The sequence below is a fragment of the Cnephaeus nilssonii genome, assembly GCF_951640355.1.
Source record: "Cnephaeus nilssonii genome assembly, chromosome: 13".
NCBI classification, from domain to species: Eukaryota; Metazoa; Chordata; class Mammalia; order Chiroptera; family Vespertilionidae; genus Cnephaeus; species Cnephaeus nilssonii.
In genome coordinates this window covers 42,892,404-42,907,302 of record NC_137084.1, presented here as the reverse complement: position 1 = coordinate 42,907,302, position 14,899 = coordinate 42,892,404, and the positions used below count along the sequence as shown (strand labels likewise).

The following is a 14,899-nucleotide window of genomic DNA, read 5'->3' as shown; positions in this document are numbered from 1 at the left end:
CACCTGAGGGGGAGAATTGGAGAATGGCTGGGGCAAAATCCTGGATGTGGCAGTGAGGTCCTGAGGGTGCTAGTCAGGGGATCCAGGTCTGGTGACTTAAAGGCAAGCTTGGATGCCCAACCCAGGTATGGGTGATGGGCTGCCCCTTGGATGGCAAGTATGACCAGCCTTTCTACACCCCCTCCCCCTTCCCCAAAGAGGTACCTCGGCTGGATTTGATGAAGCCCCTGGAAAAGCACTACTCAATTGTCCTGCCAACTGTGAGCCACAGTGGCTTCCTCTACAAGACCGCTTCCGCTGTCAAGCCGCTGCAGGACCGCCGTGCCCGGGAAGGTGGGTGCCTGGGAAGGTGCCATTCTGGCATGGTGGCAAGGCCAGAAAAGCCAGTGCTTGCCAGGTTGGTGGGCCCATGAGGGTGCCATGTGCACCCTGGCACAGTCAACCCGGAGGGCTTCCCGGATGTGGTCTCTGGTACACAGTAGGTGCTTAATAAATGGCATGATCAGGATGTAAGTAGGGCACAACACTGTAGAGCACAGCACTGCCTGTTTCCTTTGGACTAAAGAAGCCTTTATTGAACACGTATTGGTATGGACCCTGTGCTGGGCATCTGGCATTTGGAGTCGGTGGATATTAGGAAGTTTGAGGACTAAGCTTAAAGCACCGTCCCTCTCTTATCTCAGTCTTTCATTTGCTCACCAACTCTGAGTATATACACGGTCCTTACCCACCCTACAAGGACCTCCATGTCCTGCTGCATTACCTCCCTGACCTCGCTCCTCTCACTCACTCTACTCCAGCCTTACTGGCCTTGCTGGTTCTCAGACATGCATATTCACTCCCCCCGGGGCCTTTGCACTCACTGTGCCCTGTACCCAAAATGCTTTTCTCCAAGTATCTGCATGGTCAGTCCCTCACTTCATTTGGGTCTCTGTTCTTAATGTCACTCCTTAGAGACTTCATCCTGAACCATTTTATCCAAAATAGCACTCCCTATTTACCCTGCTTTCATCCTACTTTCCTACCATTTATCTGACATTAATCTGTTTATAGGTCTGTTTATTGATTCTCTGTGTCCCACTGAAACATAAGCTCCTCTTGGTCACCATGTAGCCCCGAGCCTAGAAGAGTGCCATGTAAACAGTGGGCACTTGGCAAATGTCTGCAGGCTGAAGGGTGACTGAGACAAGGCTGGTCCTCTTAGAGGGAGCTCAGCCTTGGGGGGCAGGTTCTGGGACGTGTCACCCTCAGAGGCAATGCCATGTTCTTGTAGATAGGATGAGAGACAGAGTCCACTGTGGGAACACTGTCACGACCATTGCTCACCGCATCCCTCAACATCCCCGGTTGAGGTCCTCCAACTCCCAGAGAGATTTCTTTGGAGCTCTGTGCTGTACATCACCTCACTCCCCCTGAGGCACTGTCCATTCTACCTCTCTGCCTGATGGTGTCATTTATGTAGCTGCCTGAGTCATCCTTTTTTGTCCTGGGTTCCAGGAAGCCCTGAGCCAGTGTGAAGCTCAATGCTTCATGAGTCTGAATGACCTTGACATTCTGTTCTTTCTCCTACCTTTCCTGGCCCAGATTCCTATTTCTCTTCCTTTATGGAATCTTGTCAGACTCCTTGGAGGCAGAGTATAGAGTAAGGGGTGCTGCTGGCAAAGGAAGGTGGGGCACAGGAGAGGGAGGGGCCCATGGAAGGCTTCTTATGGCATTTGGACTGGCTTTGAAGGATGATGGGTGTAGGGAGGGAACGGGATGAGAAGAGAAGGGAGGTGGGGTATATGCCCAGAAAGGGGGCTGGAGAGGTGGGAACAGGCAGACCCAGCAGGACCTTGAATACCAGGCCGAGGGCCACAGCCTTTGTTCTGAGGACAAGGGCGGTGGGGTGGGTAATGGAAGTTTTGAGCTGAGGAAGGACAGAATCTGGTTTTGCTAGAGCACTTTTTTTTATTTTTTTATTAATCCTCACCCAAGGATTTTTCCCCCATTAATTTTTAGAGAGTGGAAGAAGGAGGTGGGGAAGAGAGAAAGAGAGGGAGAGAGAGAGTCATTGATGTGAGAGACACATCGATTGGTTGCCTCCTGCATGTGCCTCAACTAGGGCTGGGGATTGAACCTGCAACCCAGGTACATGCCCTTGACTAGGAATTGAACCCGAGACCCTTTGGTGTGCAGGGCGGCACTCGAACCACTGAAAACACTGGCCAGTGCTAGATCACTTTTGACTCTTGGAAGAAGCAAGGCTGGAAGAGCAGTGAAGAGGTCACTGCAGTGGTCCAGGGGAGAGGCTGGGCTGGCTGGGTCACAGGGCTGCAGAAAGGAAGGTGAAATTGGGGGAAGCTTGTGAGTTAGAATGAAGAGGACATGGACCAGGTAGGTGTGGGAGCCCAGGGAGGATGCAGAGGTGGTTTTCTGGTGAGGGTGGGTGGCTCTCTCATGGTTCCCCTGACCAATTTCTCCCCAGAGTTCAGCCGACGCTGGTGTGTCCTTAGTGACGGGGTCCTGAGCTACTATGAGAATGAGCGGGCAGTGACCCCCAACGGGGAGATTCGGGCCAGCGAGATTGTGTGCCTGGCAGTGTCCCCTCCTGACACCCATGGGTGAGCACCCCTGGGCAGAATCACAGACTGTTATTCTTAGAAGGTCTAACCCCCACCACCACCCCATTGGGAAGAAGCCCAGAGAGGGGCAGGACCTCCTCAGAGTCACACAGTCCCCTGAGGCCCCACCTAGGGCTTTCCCACCAACTCTTAGGGGGCCAGGTGAAGGGCACTCACAAGGGCAGTCATGGGGTGGGGCAGAGAATAGCAGTGATGTGGGGGCAGGGCTGTGGGTGGGGCTGAATCCTGGCCTGTGTATCTACAGCTTTGAGCACACCTTTGAGGTGTACACGGAGGGAGAGCGACTATATCTGTTTGGACTGGAGAGTGCGGACCTGGCTCGTGAGTGGGTCAAGTGCATTGCTAAGGTGGGCCTGGTTAGCAGGAGGGTGGGAGGGAGTCCTACAGGGCGTATGGTGGGACCTCCTGGCAGATCCCATATATGCCAGCTCCCCCAGGATATATAGGGCAGGCTCTCAGGCCAGGGCCTACCATAATCTGCAGCACTCTGGGGGTGGTCAGGAAACCTGTCTCAACTATGTGGGCCTTGTACTCGTAGGTGCTCAATAGATGTGTAACAATGAATGGCAGGCAGAGCCGTCTTAGGATGGACAGTGCTGCCTCCAGCGGTCTCTTTGTCCTGGAGAAAGGAGGCAGGGAGCCTGCAGAGCCAGGCTCCCTCTGGGGTCCCTGTGCTATGAGGGCCTGTGACTTTTATCATTCCCTTAGTCATTGCTCAGTAGTCTGTGGGGCTCCTGGTGGTCATTTCTCAGAGCCCTGGGGACCCAGAAGAATGTCTTGGTCCTGGCTCATGAGGTGCTCCATGCTGATGGGGAAGACAGATGGGGTCCAGGTAGCAGTGACAGTATAATCAGTGCCACAGCAGAGGACAGGGAAGCTTTGGCGCCCCGGGGGCGCAGAGAAGGACATCCTTCTCTGGTGTCAGAAGGTTTTCCAGAGAAGGGCACATCTGAGTGGGTATGATATGGGGCATCATACACCTGAGTTCATTCACTCTGCTGGGTTCTGCCCTGGGGAAGAGAGAGGAGGCAGCTGGGTGGGCAGTGGGCATGCACCCACAAGCCAAGGTGTCTGGGCAGGTAGTGCTGGTGGCCGAGGCAGTCTCTGGTCTTCCCCAACAGGCGTTCGTGCCTCCCCTGGCTGAGGATCTGCTGGCCCGGGATTTTGAGCGACTTGGGCGCCTACCCTACAAAGCTGGCCTGAGCCTACAGCGGGCCCAGGAGGGCTGGTTCTCTCTCACCGGCTCCGAGCTCCATGCCATCTTCCCAGAGGGGCCTTGCGAGGAGCCTTTGCAACTGCGGAAACTGCAGGAGCTTTGTGCGTGGATCCAGCCCTGGGGCCCCAACCTGCAGGGCACCGGATCCTGGGCTCCCAGGCTCCCAGGCTCCCAGCCCCTCCCTGGAAGTCTGAATGCTACCCTGTGACCCCATATGCTGGCGGGTGGGTCCCAGGGGTGTGTGTGTGTTCAGAGAGCCTCAGGAGGGAGCAAGTTGGGGACCATGAACAAGGCCCAGGCCTCACTTCTACTGGCTCCTCCACAGCCGTCCAAGGGGACAGCGAGAACCAGGTGTTGGTGCTGGTGGAGAGAAGGAGGTGAGCCCTGGTCTCCCTGAGGGGCTCTGAGAAGCCTGGGAGGGGTGGGGCAGGGTTAGACCCCAAGTGACTGACTGTCCCGGGCCCAGGACACTGTATATCCAGGGAGAACGGCGACTGGACTTTGTGGGCTGGCTGGGGTCCATCCAGAAAGCAGCGGCCAGCTCGGGGGATACGCTGTCGGAGCAGCAGCTGGGAGACTCGGACATCCCAGTGATAGTGTACCGCTGCGTGGACTACATCACGCAGTGTGGTGAGCCCTGTCCCAGAGGCCAAGCCTCACCTTCCCAGAGTCCCTGTGAAAGTAGCTGGGAGGCCCCACCCCATGACCAATGCCTTAGGCCCTCAGTTTTGTCCACCCCCAGCTCAGCTCCACCCCTCTCCAGGCCTGACCTCCGAGGGAATCTACCGCAAGTGTGGGCAGACTTCGAAGACACAGCAGCTGCTGGAGAGCCTGCGGCAGGATGCTCGCTCTGTGCACCTCAAGGAGGGCGAGCAACACGTGGACAACGTCTCCTCGGCGCTCAAACGCTTCCTGCGAGACCTGCCTGATGGGCTCTTCACTCGAGCCCAGCGCCTGTTCTGGCTGGAGGCTTCAGGTGGGCCCTACATCCGTGCCTAGTGAGATCCAGGCCAGTGCTGCTGACTTGTCCATACCTGTCTCAGGATTCCAGCCCCTCCCCAGTATGCACTTGGGCTCTACATGCCCCAGCAGGCAGCCTCCAGGCCCCCTCGCTCCTGTTTCTCATTCCTATTGTCATTTTATACGTTGCTGGCAACTCCTGAGTGCCTAGTAGGATTTGCCCTGGAGGGGGCAGGGAGTACTCTTCCCTGGGGTGAGAGGCAGGCAGAGCAGCCAGAGGGTTGGGATGGGGAGGTGGTTATGGGTGGAGGGGGCAGGGAGGGTCCTGATTTGATCTATCTCCCCCAACCCAGAGATTGAGGATGAGGAGGAGAAGATCTCCAGGTACCGGGGGCTCCTGGCACGTCTGCCGCCAGTCAACCGGGCCACGGTGAAGGCCCTGATAAGCCACCTGTACTGGTGAGGAGCGCTCCTATTGGGAGGCTCTGGGGGGATGAGGTAGAGAAGATTCTTCTATCCCAGCCCTGCTGACTGCCCACTTCTGGGAACCAGGTAGGCCTGGGAACTGAGTGTTGAATTATGAGGTACCCTAATCTTGGACACTTTGTCTCCCAACTTCCTGCAGTTGGGAGAATAGAGACCTTGGCCAGGTCTCCAGCTTCCCAGCCCTACTCTTCTCAAGGACCTAAGACATGGCCAAAAAGTGTCCCCACTTCCCCTTAATTAACCCTGCTCTGACCAGGATCTTTCCTGGGCTCTCTCCAGTCATAGACCGGTCAGGAATTGGGAAGGTGAGGTGGGCCGGACTCCTCACCCAAAGCCTCCGTCCTTCCCTGTCCAGCGTCCAGTGCTTCTCCGACACGAACCAGATGAACACACACAACCTGGCTATCGTGTTTGGGCCCACGCTCTTCCAGACAGATGGGCAGGACTACAAGGCTGGCCATGTGGTGGAAGACCTCATCAACCACTATGTGGTGGTGTTTAGTGTACGTCCCTAGTCTGTGGGGGTGGAGGGCATGGCTGAGCCTCCTGCACAGCAGTGACCATCTGTCTCTGCTCCTGCCCCCTTCCCAGGTGGACGAGGAGGAGCTGAGGAAGCAGCGGGAAGAGATCACTGCCATTGTAAAGATGCGTGTGGCTGGCACTGCCAGTGGGACACAGGTGAAGGACAGGACCTGGGGTGGGGGGCCCAGGCCATCCACCTGCACCCACACCCCAGGCATCCAGCCCTGTCTCCTTACAGCACGCCGGTGACTTCATCTGCACTGTGTACCTGGAGGAGAAGAAGGCAGAGGCTGAGCAGCATATCAAGGTGGGGGCCCGGGACCTAGAAGCCAAGTGGCCGAAGAGTCAGGCTGGGCCATACACAGGCTCAGATGGCTGTGGGAGCAGGGCTTCTATCCCAAAGGGAGCCCTGGTTTGGGACCTGCATCTGGGTGGTGCTTGGCCTGTCTCTTCCTTGCCTCCCCACCCAGCTCATCAGGATGACTCAGAGACACCCCCCTGCATCCCAGGCCTCCAGAGGACCCTGAGAGGGGAGGGCTGGATCACACAACAAGGTTGTGGCGGGGCAGGGGATAGGTTAGGTTGATCTCCTTTCGGTCATCACAGATCCCAGCATCCATGACAGCTGAGGAGCTCACCCTGGAGATCCTGGATCGCAGGAATGTGAGCATCAGGGAGAAGGACTATTGGACCTGCTTTGAGGTCAATGAGAGGGAGGAGACAGGTGGGTGACCATCAGGATATGGTGCCAGTGTGTCCTTGTCTAGGCTGCAGCTCGTGTGTCTTCCCTTACCCTGAAGTGTGGGGGCAGTGGTGGTGAAGGGGGTTTGGAATGACAGATTGTTGTCACACTATGAACTCAGTAATGGTGGTAATGGTGCTGGTGGGGCTTGAGGTCACGGTTATAGTGCTGCTGGGAGGGACAGTAAAGGGGTATATGGTGTCAGCTAAGACAATGTTTTCTCAGGTGTCAATGAGAATAGTGTTGCTTGCTGTGGTAATGGTGCTGAATTTGATCATGGGATTGATCATGTGACCTTGGTGGTGGTGAAGGGGACAGTGGGTGGTGATGACCATGGGGTGGGTGGTGGTATAGGTAAGGAGGGTTGTGTTGGTGTTTTGAAGAGGCTATGATAATGAAGGGGGGGTGATAAAGGCATTTTAGGGTGAAGGGTGACCTTGATGGCAGTGGATAGTGAGGTATCTCTGCATTTTTACTGTTATTTGTGGAGTTCTAGGCCAACATGCAGTCCCTACCTCCTAGGGGTTAGTCTGGTATGGAACAGAGATATTAATCCTGTGAGCATGACAGTAAATGTACAACTACAGCTGTGTTGGCTGCTGTTCAGGAAAGGGCCACCACACCACCAGAACTTACAACAGGGTCTCTGGCTTTGGGGTCCCTGAACTAGGATGTGAAGAAAAGGGGTAACTTGGTGAAGAGGGGGAACAGCATGGGCAAAGGCCCTGGGATGGCCAGAGACAGCGCCCTTTCAGTGAGCTTGAGATAAGGGCCGTGAGGGGTTGTGGCACGGCGGGGGGGGGTAGGGGGGCAGGGGGCTGTGCTGCAGAGGGAGAGGTGGCCGCTCGGGGCCTGACGACAGTGCGAGGCCAGCGAAGGGTTAGTGACGGGGAGTTTGAAAAGCTGTCTCCTTGCTGCTGGGTGGAGAGAGCTGGGGGAGATGGGAGTGAGAGCTCATGCAGGGACCACTTTGAAGGCCACAGTATGAGTCTGAGGAGAAGATGGTAACATGGCCAAGGAGAAGCAATGGAGCTGGACAAAAGCAGGGAGACTTGACCTGTGGAGGGAGGAGGGGTGGTTTTGGCTGGGCGGCCTGGCGGGTGGGGCTGTGTTTCCTCACGAGGACAATAGGAAAGCTCACCGCTTGGGTTTGGACACGTTGGGTCGAGCAGCTGTGGCGCCAGCAGGATGTGTCATGCCTGAAGCTCGGGTGTGGGAGGGGGTCATGGTGATTGTGGTGGTGCTGGGTGGCGGTGAGAGTGCATGTAGGTGTTGTGTGTCCATGTGCCAGCCCTCAGTGCTGTCACGCCACATGACCCTGGTGACGGTGGGTGTGCCCTCTCCCCAGAGCGCCCCCTGCACTTTTCGGAGAAAGTGCTGCCCATCCTGCACGGGCTGGGCATAGACAGCTACCTGGTGGTGAAGAAGTACCAATCCATGGAGGCCATGCTGCTGTACCTGGGTAGGTGGTGTACCTGGATGGGTGGTATACCTGGGTGGGTGGTGTCTACAGGGCCAGGCAGGACCTGGCGGTGTGATGTGTGGTGGTGCTCAGGCAGTGGGCACCAGACGGGCAGGCCTCTTCAGAGGCTGGGGTAGGATGGGGCACTTTCCTTCATCTCGGGACCCTACCCTGGGTGTCTGGACCCCCGGGTAGGAGCTTTGTGCAGTCTATGCCCACTCCAGTCCTTCCCCAGCCAGCCATGTGGGTGACACCAAGCATGGCATGATGAAGTTCCGTGAGGACCGCAGCCTCCTGGGCCTGGGCCTGCCCTCAGGTGGCTTCCACGATCGCTACTTCATCCTCAACAGCAGCTGCCTGCGGCTCTACAAGGAGATCCGGGTAGGTGGCCCTGCTGGGTTCTGCCTTGCGAAGGGCCCTGCACCTGAGTGTGCACAGACACGCATGCACAGGTGTTCCCTTGGGTTTGCCAGTGGGAGCGTCTCTATTGAGGGGTCTTGGGCCAACACAGCAGTGGCCCTCGGTGGCTACTCTGCTCTGTTCTAGAGCCCCTCTAGGCCCTGGTACCTGGATACCATCACATCAGGCCTGTGCTTTCCCACCGGTGCCCATGCCTTGTTATGACACACACAGGAACATGCTACATGGTGACAGCCCAACTTGTGGCCCAGGCATGTCTTGTTGCTGCACAGGTCACATCCCCTGTGGGCCCACTCTGTCCACTTGCTGGGTGTCTTCCCAGACCAGACCCTATCCTGACAACCTTTTCTCCAACATCTTTTGCACGTACATGCCACATCCCACCACACACCACAACGCACACCGTCCTGGCTCTGGACCTGGGCCTCCTTCTTCTGTAACCCTGATCCTCTATCAAACAGAGCCAGAGGCCGTGGAGCGGGGCCCCTGAGACCGTGAGTAGCTGTGGGCCAGCTGCCAGCTGCCTTACACCACCTGGGGGCCAAGTGAGCCTGGGGGGAGCATGAGGACAAGCCAGAGCTCCTGGCCATCTCCAGGCATGGTTCCCTGCCCCCTCCGCCTATCAGCATCGGCCCTACCCTGGGCTTGTGGCCTAGGTTCCTGCCCTTCATCCCCAAACCTCTCCCAGAGTCCTTTTCCTAAAGTAGGAGTCCCCCATCCATGTGATGCTCTAGAATTTTCCAGAGGACTCCGTGTGGAGGTGGAGGAGCCAATAACAGAGGCCCCTAGATTTGAATTAGAGTACTGGTCCTCATCTCCTGCCACCGATGGAGCCACGCTCTTTTTAACCCTAGAGAGGGTTCCGGGGCTATCAGAATGGCCTTGCTACCATCCTGATCCTAAAACTCCAGGGAGGGGAGGGGCTACAGAGGCTTGTGGCCTGGTAGAGGCTGGCCCAGTTGCCAGCCCTTGTTTGCACACCCCTGGGAGAGGAGAGCTCATCTAGCCCTCCCACAGGGCTGCCCTAGATCTAACGGGGTACTTCTGCCTGGCAGAAGGCTCTTGCCCAGATTCAGCGAGAATATGTCTTGTGACACCTCTGTGGGTGCCAGCTGTGCCTCGGGGGCCACAGAACATAGATGCCCTGCAGAGACAGGCAGCAGAAATGTGTTCCCAGCCTAGGGGACTAACCTGAGCTCCCACACCACCCCCACCAGTGTCTCCAGCCCTTCCTGCCGCTTCATCTCCTGAGAACATCTGGACAGGCCTGGCTGCCATGAGGAAGCAGAGTAGATGGAGCAGGACCCTCACCTCCCTTTCTTTGCACATTATCTTTCTATTAATGCAGCCTTGTGGGGAATGCCTCCTCTTCTATCCTTTACCTCCTTCTCTGATTGCATCCTTAACTTCTGGGCCTGTCCACCCCTTCAGTCAGTCCCCGTTGGTTCTGGGATGTTATTTCCCTGGCCCCCTCCCTCTAAGGGAAGTAGCCCCGTGGAGCAGACCAAGCCCATCGGTGTGGACAGTGTGGCTGGGGCACCTGGAAAAGCAATGGCTGATCCCTTGGCATGGAGGGGAGAAGACAGGAGAGCTAGGAAGAGGGAACAGATGCAATGTTTGTCAAGCCCTTCACATACTGGGACATGTAACCTCATGCTGCCCGGGGAGGAGGGTCCTGTCCCCATTCCACAGGTGAGAAACAGGTTTCGAGTGACTTGCCTCAGGCCATCTCTAGGTGGTAGATAGATAGATTCACACCCAGATTTGTTAGCATCAAAGCTTGAGCTTTTTATTCCTTGAAGTATCATAGGAATCAAGGACTCCGCAGCTGGGGCGGGTGAGTGCAGGGTGAGTGGTGCTCTCCCCAGTGGCCGCCAGCGCCTCAGCCGGACAGAAGCCCCAGGGAGGTGTGTTTTGGCTACCGAGGTGCTGGTAATTTTGGTATTTGCTGGTTTATTGAGCAACAGGACAGAATATTTGGGACAATCCCTGGCATTTAGGATATGTGAACCCTCTCCTTGTCCTAGGAAACCTTTCATTGTTAAAGACCCCGAGGCACCTGGGAAAGGCACATTCTAGAAAGATCTTGGTTCCAGAGAGGTCTTTGAGCATCAAGGGGTAAACTTCCTTCTCTGCTAGTGACCTCAGACCTCAGAGATGCTGGAAACATGAGCTGGTTTATTAGAAATGAACTCCTTGGGGACCAATGATTACATTGACTGCGACTCACCTTGCCTGCCCCCAACGCTCCTCCACCTTCCTGTCTCAGCCATGCACATGCCACCCATGCACCATGCACACCGGAGCTCGAGGCAGCCGAGGCCTGGGGTGGTTTTTCAGATTCTCACGGAGCCACAGCCTGGGTTGAATTCCTCAATTCCTATAATTCTCTCCACGCCCAGACTGGAACCATCATTCCCATCATACCCACAGCCCTGTTCCTTTCCCTCTTTGCTTCCACTTCACTTCCTCTCATGCCCACAGCCTGACTTCTGAGCCTGAAGCCTGCTTTCCATTCCCTCAACCTGATGCCTTCCATACCTGCAGCCCCAGTTTCCCCACATCCTTTCCTCTGTGAGGCCCAGAGCCCACGGCGCAGGCTGCGACTGCAGCCCAGTTTCTTTTACAGCCTGTGTCAGTCTCTCCAGTCCTGCCACCTGCTTTCTTTCAACCTGCAGTCTGATTTTTTCAATTCTCTCAGCTCATGCATGTAGGTTTCCTCCTTGTATTCTTCCCACACCTTGTTTCTCCCATATCCACAGCCTAATTTCCCTTCCACTGCCCAGGTTCCTCCCTGCCTGCAGCTTGGATCATCCTGTGCCCACGGCCCAGTTGGTCCCAGGCTGTCTTGGGCAGGTGCTGTGTGTAGGAGACATAGGGCTTCTCCATCAAGGCCTCGGTCATCGGGGGATTGGGTGAAAGCAGGATAAAGGGTCCTAGTGAGCTGCTCTTAAGCCACGACTTATGACAGCACTGAAGTCTCCACTAATCCCTAGGCAATCCATCCTTTAGTGACCTCACAGGGAACCCGCCAAATCCTGTAATTGTTTCTCTCCCCTGGCCATTCCCTAGTTCCCTCTTTTTGTTCTTGCAGAGGAGCCATGCCTGGGGGTGCCTAGGAGCAATGGTGGGGAACATGGTGGGGTTGGCTCAATCTCTGACCCCCAGTTTTGGTTGTAAGTGAGTCCATCTCCCCTGCCATTCACCCTGGTGCCACTGCTGGCTCCAGGGGTGCCTGGTGGGGACAGGGCTTCGAGCAAGTGGCTCCCAGAGCAGGAGGAAGACTCATTAGCTTGATCTCCAACCAACCTCTTCCTTGGGGGGTTATTGCTCCCATCTCCCTGCCTCTGAGCCAGCCTGCTCCTTCCACGTCCAGACCGATATGCAGAGGTGGGGGCCAGAGGTGAGCCTGTCGATGTCCTGGTGTCCCTCCCCAGGACATCGGTCTCTCGCTTCCTGACCTAGACCATCGGGACGTTCTTCCTTTGGTCTACCGAACGGCTGTTCTGCTTCAGCTTGACTCATCAGCCTTCCCCTCGTGGAGCCAGTGAGCGATAGCTGCTGGCCCCACGGCCTTCTGTTCACACCGTCAACCCTGGAGCCTCCATGGGGCAGGGAGGGGTGAGGGATAAATAACCTGAGACAAACATGAGCAACCAACCAGATCACCCACGCTTGTTCAGTTTGGTGCCAGAGGGTGATGTGCAGACGTCTCTCTCTGGGACTGGGACTCACTGCTCTGGATCCCACTGGAACGGCTGCCTAGGGGACTGAGGGTTGACTGTCTGATGCCGCTGCAGGGAGAGAGGCCTGGGGGGCTTCATTGGGCTGATTGTGAACAGGGGGGGCTTTGTCAGGAAGGCTTCCTGGTGCTGGGATGCAGAGGGGGCTGGGTGAGGGAGGAGGGAGGTACCTAATGGGGAGAAATGCCCCAGTGTCCACCCGACTGACTGAAGTACCCTCTCCCTCTTCCCTCCCCCATCCCCAGAGTCACAGACCTGAGAAGGAGTGGCCCGTGAAGAGCCTCAAAGTCTACTTGGGAGTGAAGAAGAAACTCCGGCCACCCACCTGGTGAGCTCGACCTGGGGAGATGGGTCTATAGCTGGGGCCTGTGGGGGCTCAGAACAGATGGGGGGAAGGTACATCTGGGGGCTTTGAACTTGACGGGTGGCTTCGGTGGTTCTGAAGGTGTGGTCTCCCAGACCAGCAGCATCAGCGTCACCTGGAAACTCATTAGTAACTCCACTTCTGGGGTACCACCCAGACCTGCGGGCGGGTGGATCCTGGGGGTGGGGCCAGCAGTCTGTGCTGTAACAAGCGTTCAGGGAACTCTGATCCTTGCTCATATTTGAGAACTACTGGCCTGGATTGAAACCATTTTACTGACTATCTCTGGGACCTTTCTGACGAGATCGGGCGCGTTCAGGGTGGTATGGCCATAGACTCTCTGGGACCTTTCTGTGCCTCACTTTGTACATCTGTAGAATGGGGAAAATAATACGACAGTTGTTTCAAAGGGTGGCTGTATGTTTTCAAAAGTTGAAAAGTGATGCATAGCCATTAGTATTGTTATTAATTTAAGAAGCTACCAGGCTCGGTGTTCTGACTTTCTTGACTCTTCTGCTGGCTGTGCCTGGTTTTATCTGAGGCACTAGGGCAGGACTAGGATGGGGTAGGGCTGCGGATGGGGGAGCCAAGGGCCTGGGAGGCTGTGAGGAAGGTAGGGGCTGTGAGAGGAGAGGCAGTAGCTGGGACCTGCTACCCTTGCAAGAAGGCCCTAAACTCTGCTCCCAGCTCTGGCCCATGCTTCTGGGCTCTATCCTGGGAACCTGGGCTGTGAGGCCGCTGGGGGCTGTCAACTGACCCCACTCACCCCTCTGCAGCTGGGGCTTCACTGTGGTGCACGAGACAGAGAAACACGAGAAGCAGCAGTGGTGAGCGAGGGCCCTATCTTGAGACCCCAGGCCGAGGAGAGATGGTAGCCTGTCCCCCTTGAATGGGTCCCCCTCACTGTCCAGATCTGTACCCTCCCCTGAGACCCTGGGCTGGGGAGATGGGCAGGGTGTTCCCTGCTTAGCCCAGCCCTTGGCAGCATCCAGACCTGTGCCCCACCCCGCAGGTACCTCTGCTGTGAGACGCAGATGGAGCTCCGGGAGTGGTTCGCCACCTTTCTCTTTGTGCAGGTACCAGGTGCAGAGGGCAGGGCTGGGTGTTGGGGGGAAGGGGGTCCCGGGGAGGCATTCATTGTGGTGAATGGGATGTTTGCTTCTTCACTGTTCAGGCTACCAATTGTTCAAGGAAATTTCGAGTTGTTTTTAATTCATTTTGTTTGTTCCTTTACTCATTAAACCCTTCCCAGTGCCTGCTCTGGTCCATCCTGGAGCCGGGCATGCTGGAGACAAAGGGTGCAGACACCTGTCCTTGGGTGGGTGTGTGGGGAAGGCAGCAGGGAGAGGGGGTCACGGGAGCTGAGTCTTTGTGGATGAGGGCACATTCAAAGAAAGGTAGGGGGTCGGGGGTGGCTTCTAGGCAAAGGGAACAGTTTACGCAAAGGCACGGCAAGAGAGCTACAGACTGTCCAGCGGGGCGTAGAGGGAGAAGCTAGGAGTGCCAGACATGCACCAGAAGGGGAGTCGGGAGCAAAGCCTCAAAGACCCTGAAGGCCACGGAAGCTGAAGTTGACCTAGTCGGCAGTTTTAGGGAGAGTATTAAGCAAGAAAGAGTGGTGTGGGTTTGAGTTTGAGAGGGCTCATTCTGGACGTGGCCTACAGGGGAGGATGGACTACCGGGCCGGCCTGGAGGTGAGGAGGCCAGGGAGGTGGCTGCTGCAGGGGGCCAGGTGGGAGCAGGCTGGGGACTTCGAGCAGGGCCGAGGGGTTGGACTTAAAACAGGTTTTAGCTGAGAGCTCAGAATTGTTTAGGAAGAAGAGAGACAAAACTGTACCAGGGCCTGGGCTGAGTTCTTTTAGTAGTCAAGGTCTAAAGAGAAACGGTAGATGCTGTAGTTTTCTTGGTTCCTGGTGAGAGGAGGCAAACTGTTTTATTGGTGCTTCGTTCCCAGAGCAGCTTGTTTGTGGACCGGGAGATGAGAGTTGTTGGGTAACATAATTGGCTGGGTTTTGCCAGGAATACAGTCATGTTCTCCTAACAGCTGCTTCTCATATCGGCTGGGATCAAAGCTGAGGGTGTCACCTTGGATCATAGCTGGAGTCATTTCTGGGAAGGGTGGGCGGATCTGGAGCTGAGTGTCTGGGCCAAAGCTGAGCCTGGGTCTCAGCATCCCTCTTCTCCCCTGCTCCCCAGCACGATGGCCTGGTGTGGCCCTCAGAGCCCTCACGCGTGTCCCGGGTGGTCCCTGAGGTCCGGCTGGGCAGCGTGTCGCTGATCCCCCTGCGTGGCAGTGAGAACGAAATGCGCCGGAGCGTGGCTGCCTTTGCTGCGGACCCCCTTTCTGTGAGTGGCTCTCC

At 56.5% G+C, this 14,899-nt stretch overlaps 1 protein-coding gene across 7 annotated transcripts in view; it reads left to right on the top strand.

Moving 5' to 3' along the window:
- The window catches only part of ARAP1 (ArfGAP with RhoGAP domain, ankyrin repeat and PH domain 1), a 63,016-nt gene that overhangs the window by 47,303 nt on the left and 814 nt on the right, over positions 1-14,899 (top strand). For 6 of the 7 annotated variants that reach the window (XM_079787579.1, XM_079787577.1, XM_079787576.1 and 3 more), the window contains 19 exons: positions 199-333; positions 2,468-2,603; positions 2,869-2,971; positions 3,746-3,941; positions 4,166-4,217; positions 4,307-4,470; positions 4,604-4,816; positions 5,154-5,259; positions 5,642-5,789; positions 5,878-5,964; positions 6,047-6,115; positions 6,415-6,532; positions 7,899-8,012; positions 8,248-8,393; positions 8,894-8,926; positions 12,421-12,503; positions 13,316-13,366; positions 13,552-13,615; positions 14,736-14,885. In XM_079787579.1, the coding sequence (XP_079643705.1) occupies positions 199-333; positions 2,468-2,603; positions 2,869-2,971; positions 3,746-3,941; positions 4,166-4,217; positions 4,307-4,470; positions 4,604-4,816; positions 5,154-5,259; positions 5,642-5,789; positions 5,878-5,964; positions 6,047-6,115; positions 6,415-6,532; positions 7,899-8,012; positions 8,248-8,393; positions 8,894-8,926; positions 12,421-12,503; positions 13,316-13,366; positions 13,552-13,615; positions 14,736-14,885 (2,168 nt within the window). The remainder of the gene's footprint in view (positions 1-198; positions 334-2,467; positions 2,604-2,868; positions 2,972-3,745; positions 3,942-4,165; positions 4,218-4,306; positions 4,471-4,603; positions 4,817-5,153; positions 5,260-5,641; positions 5,790-5,877; positions 5,965-6,046; positions 6,116-6,414; positions 6,533-7,898; positions 8,013-8,247; positions 8,394-8,893; positions 8,927-12,420; positions 12,504-13,315; positions 13,367-13,551; positions 13,616-14,735; positions 14,886-14,899) is intronic. The other variant, XM_079787575.1, reaches the window with a different exon arrangement.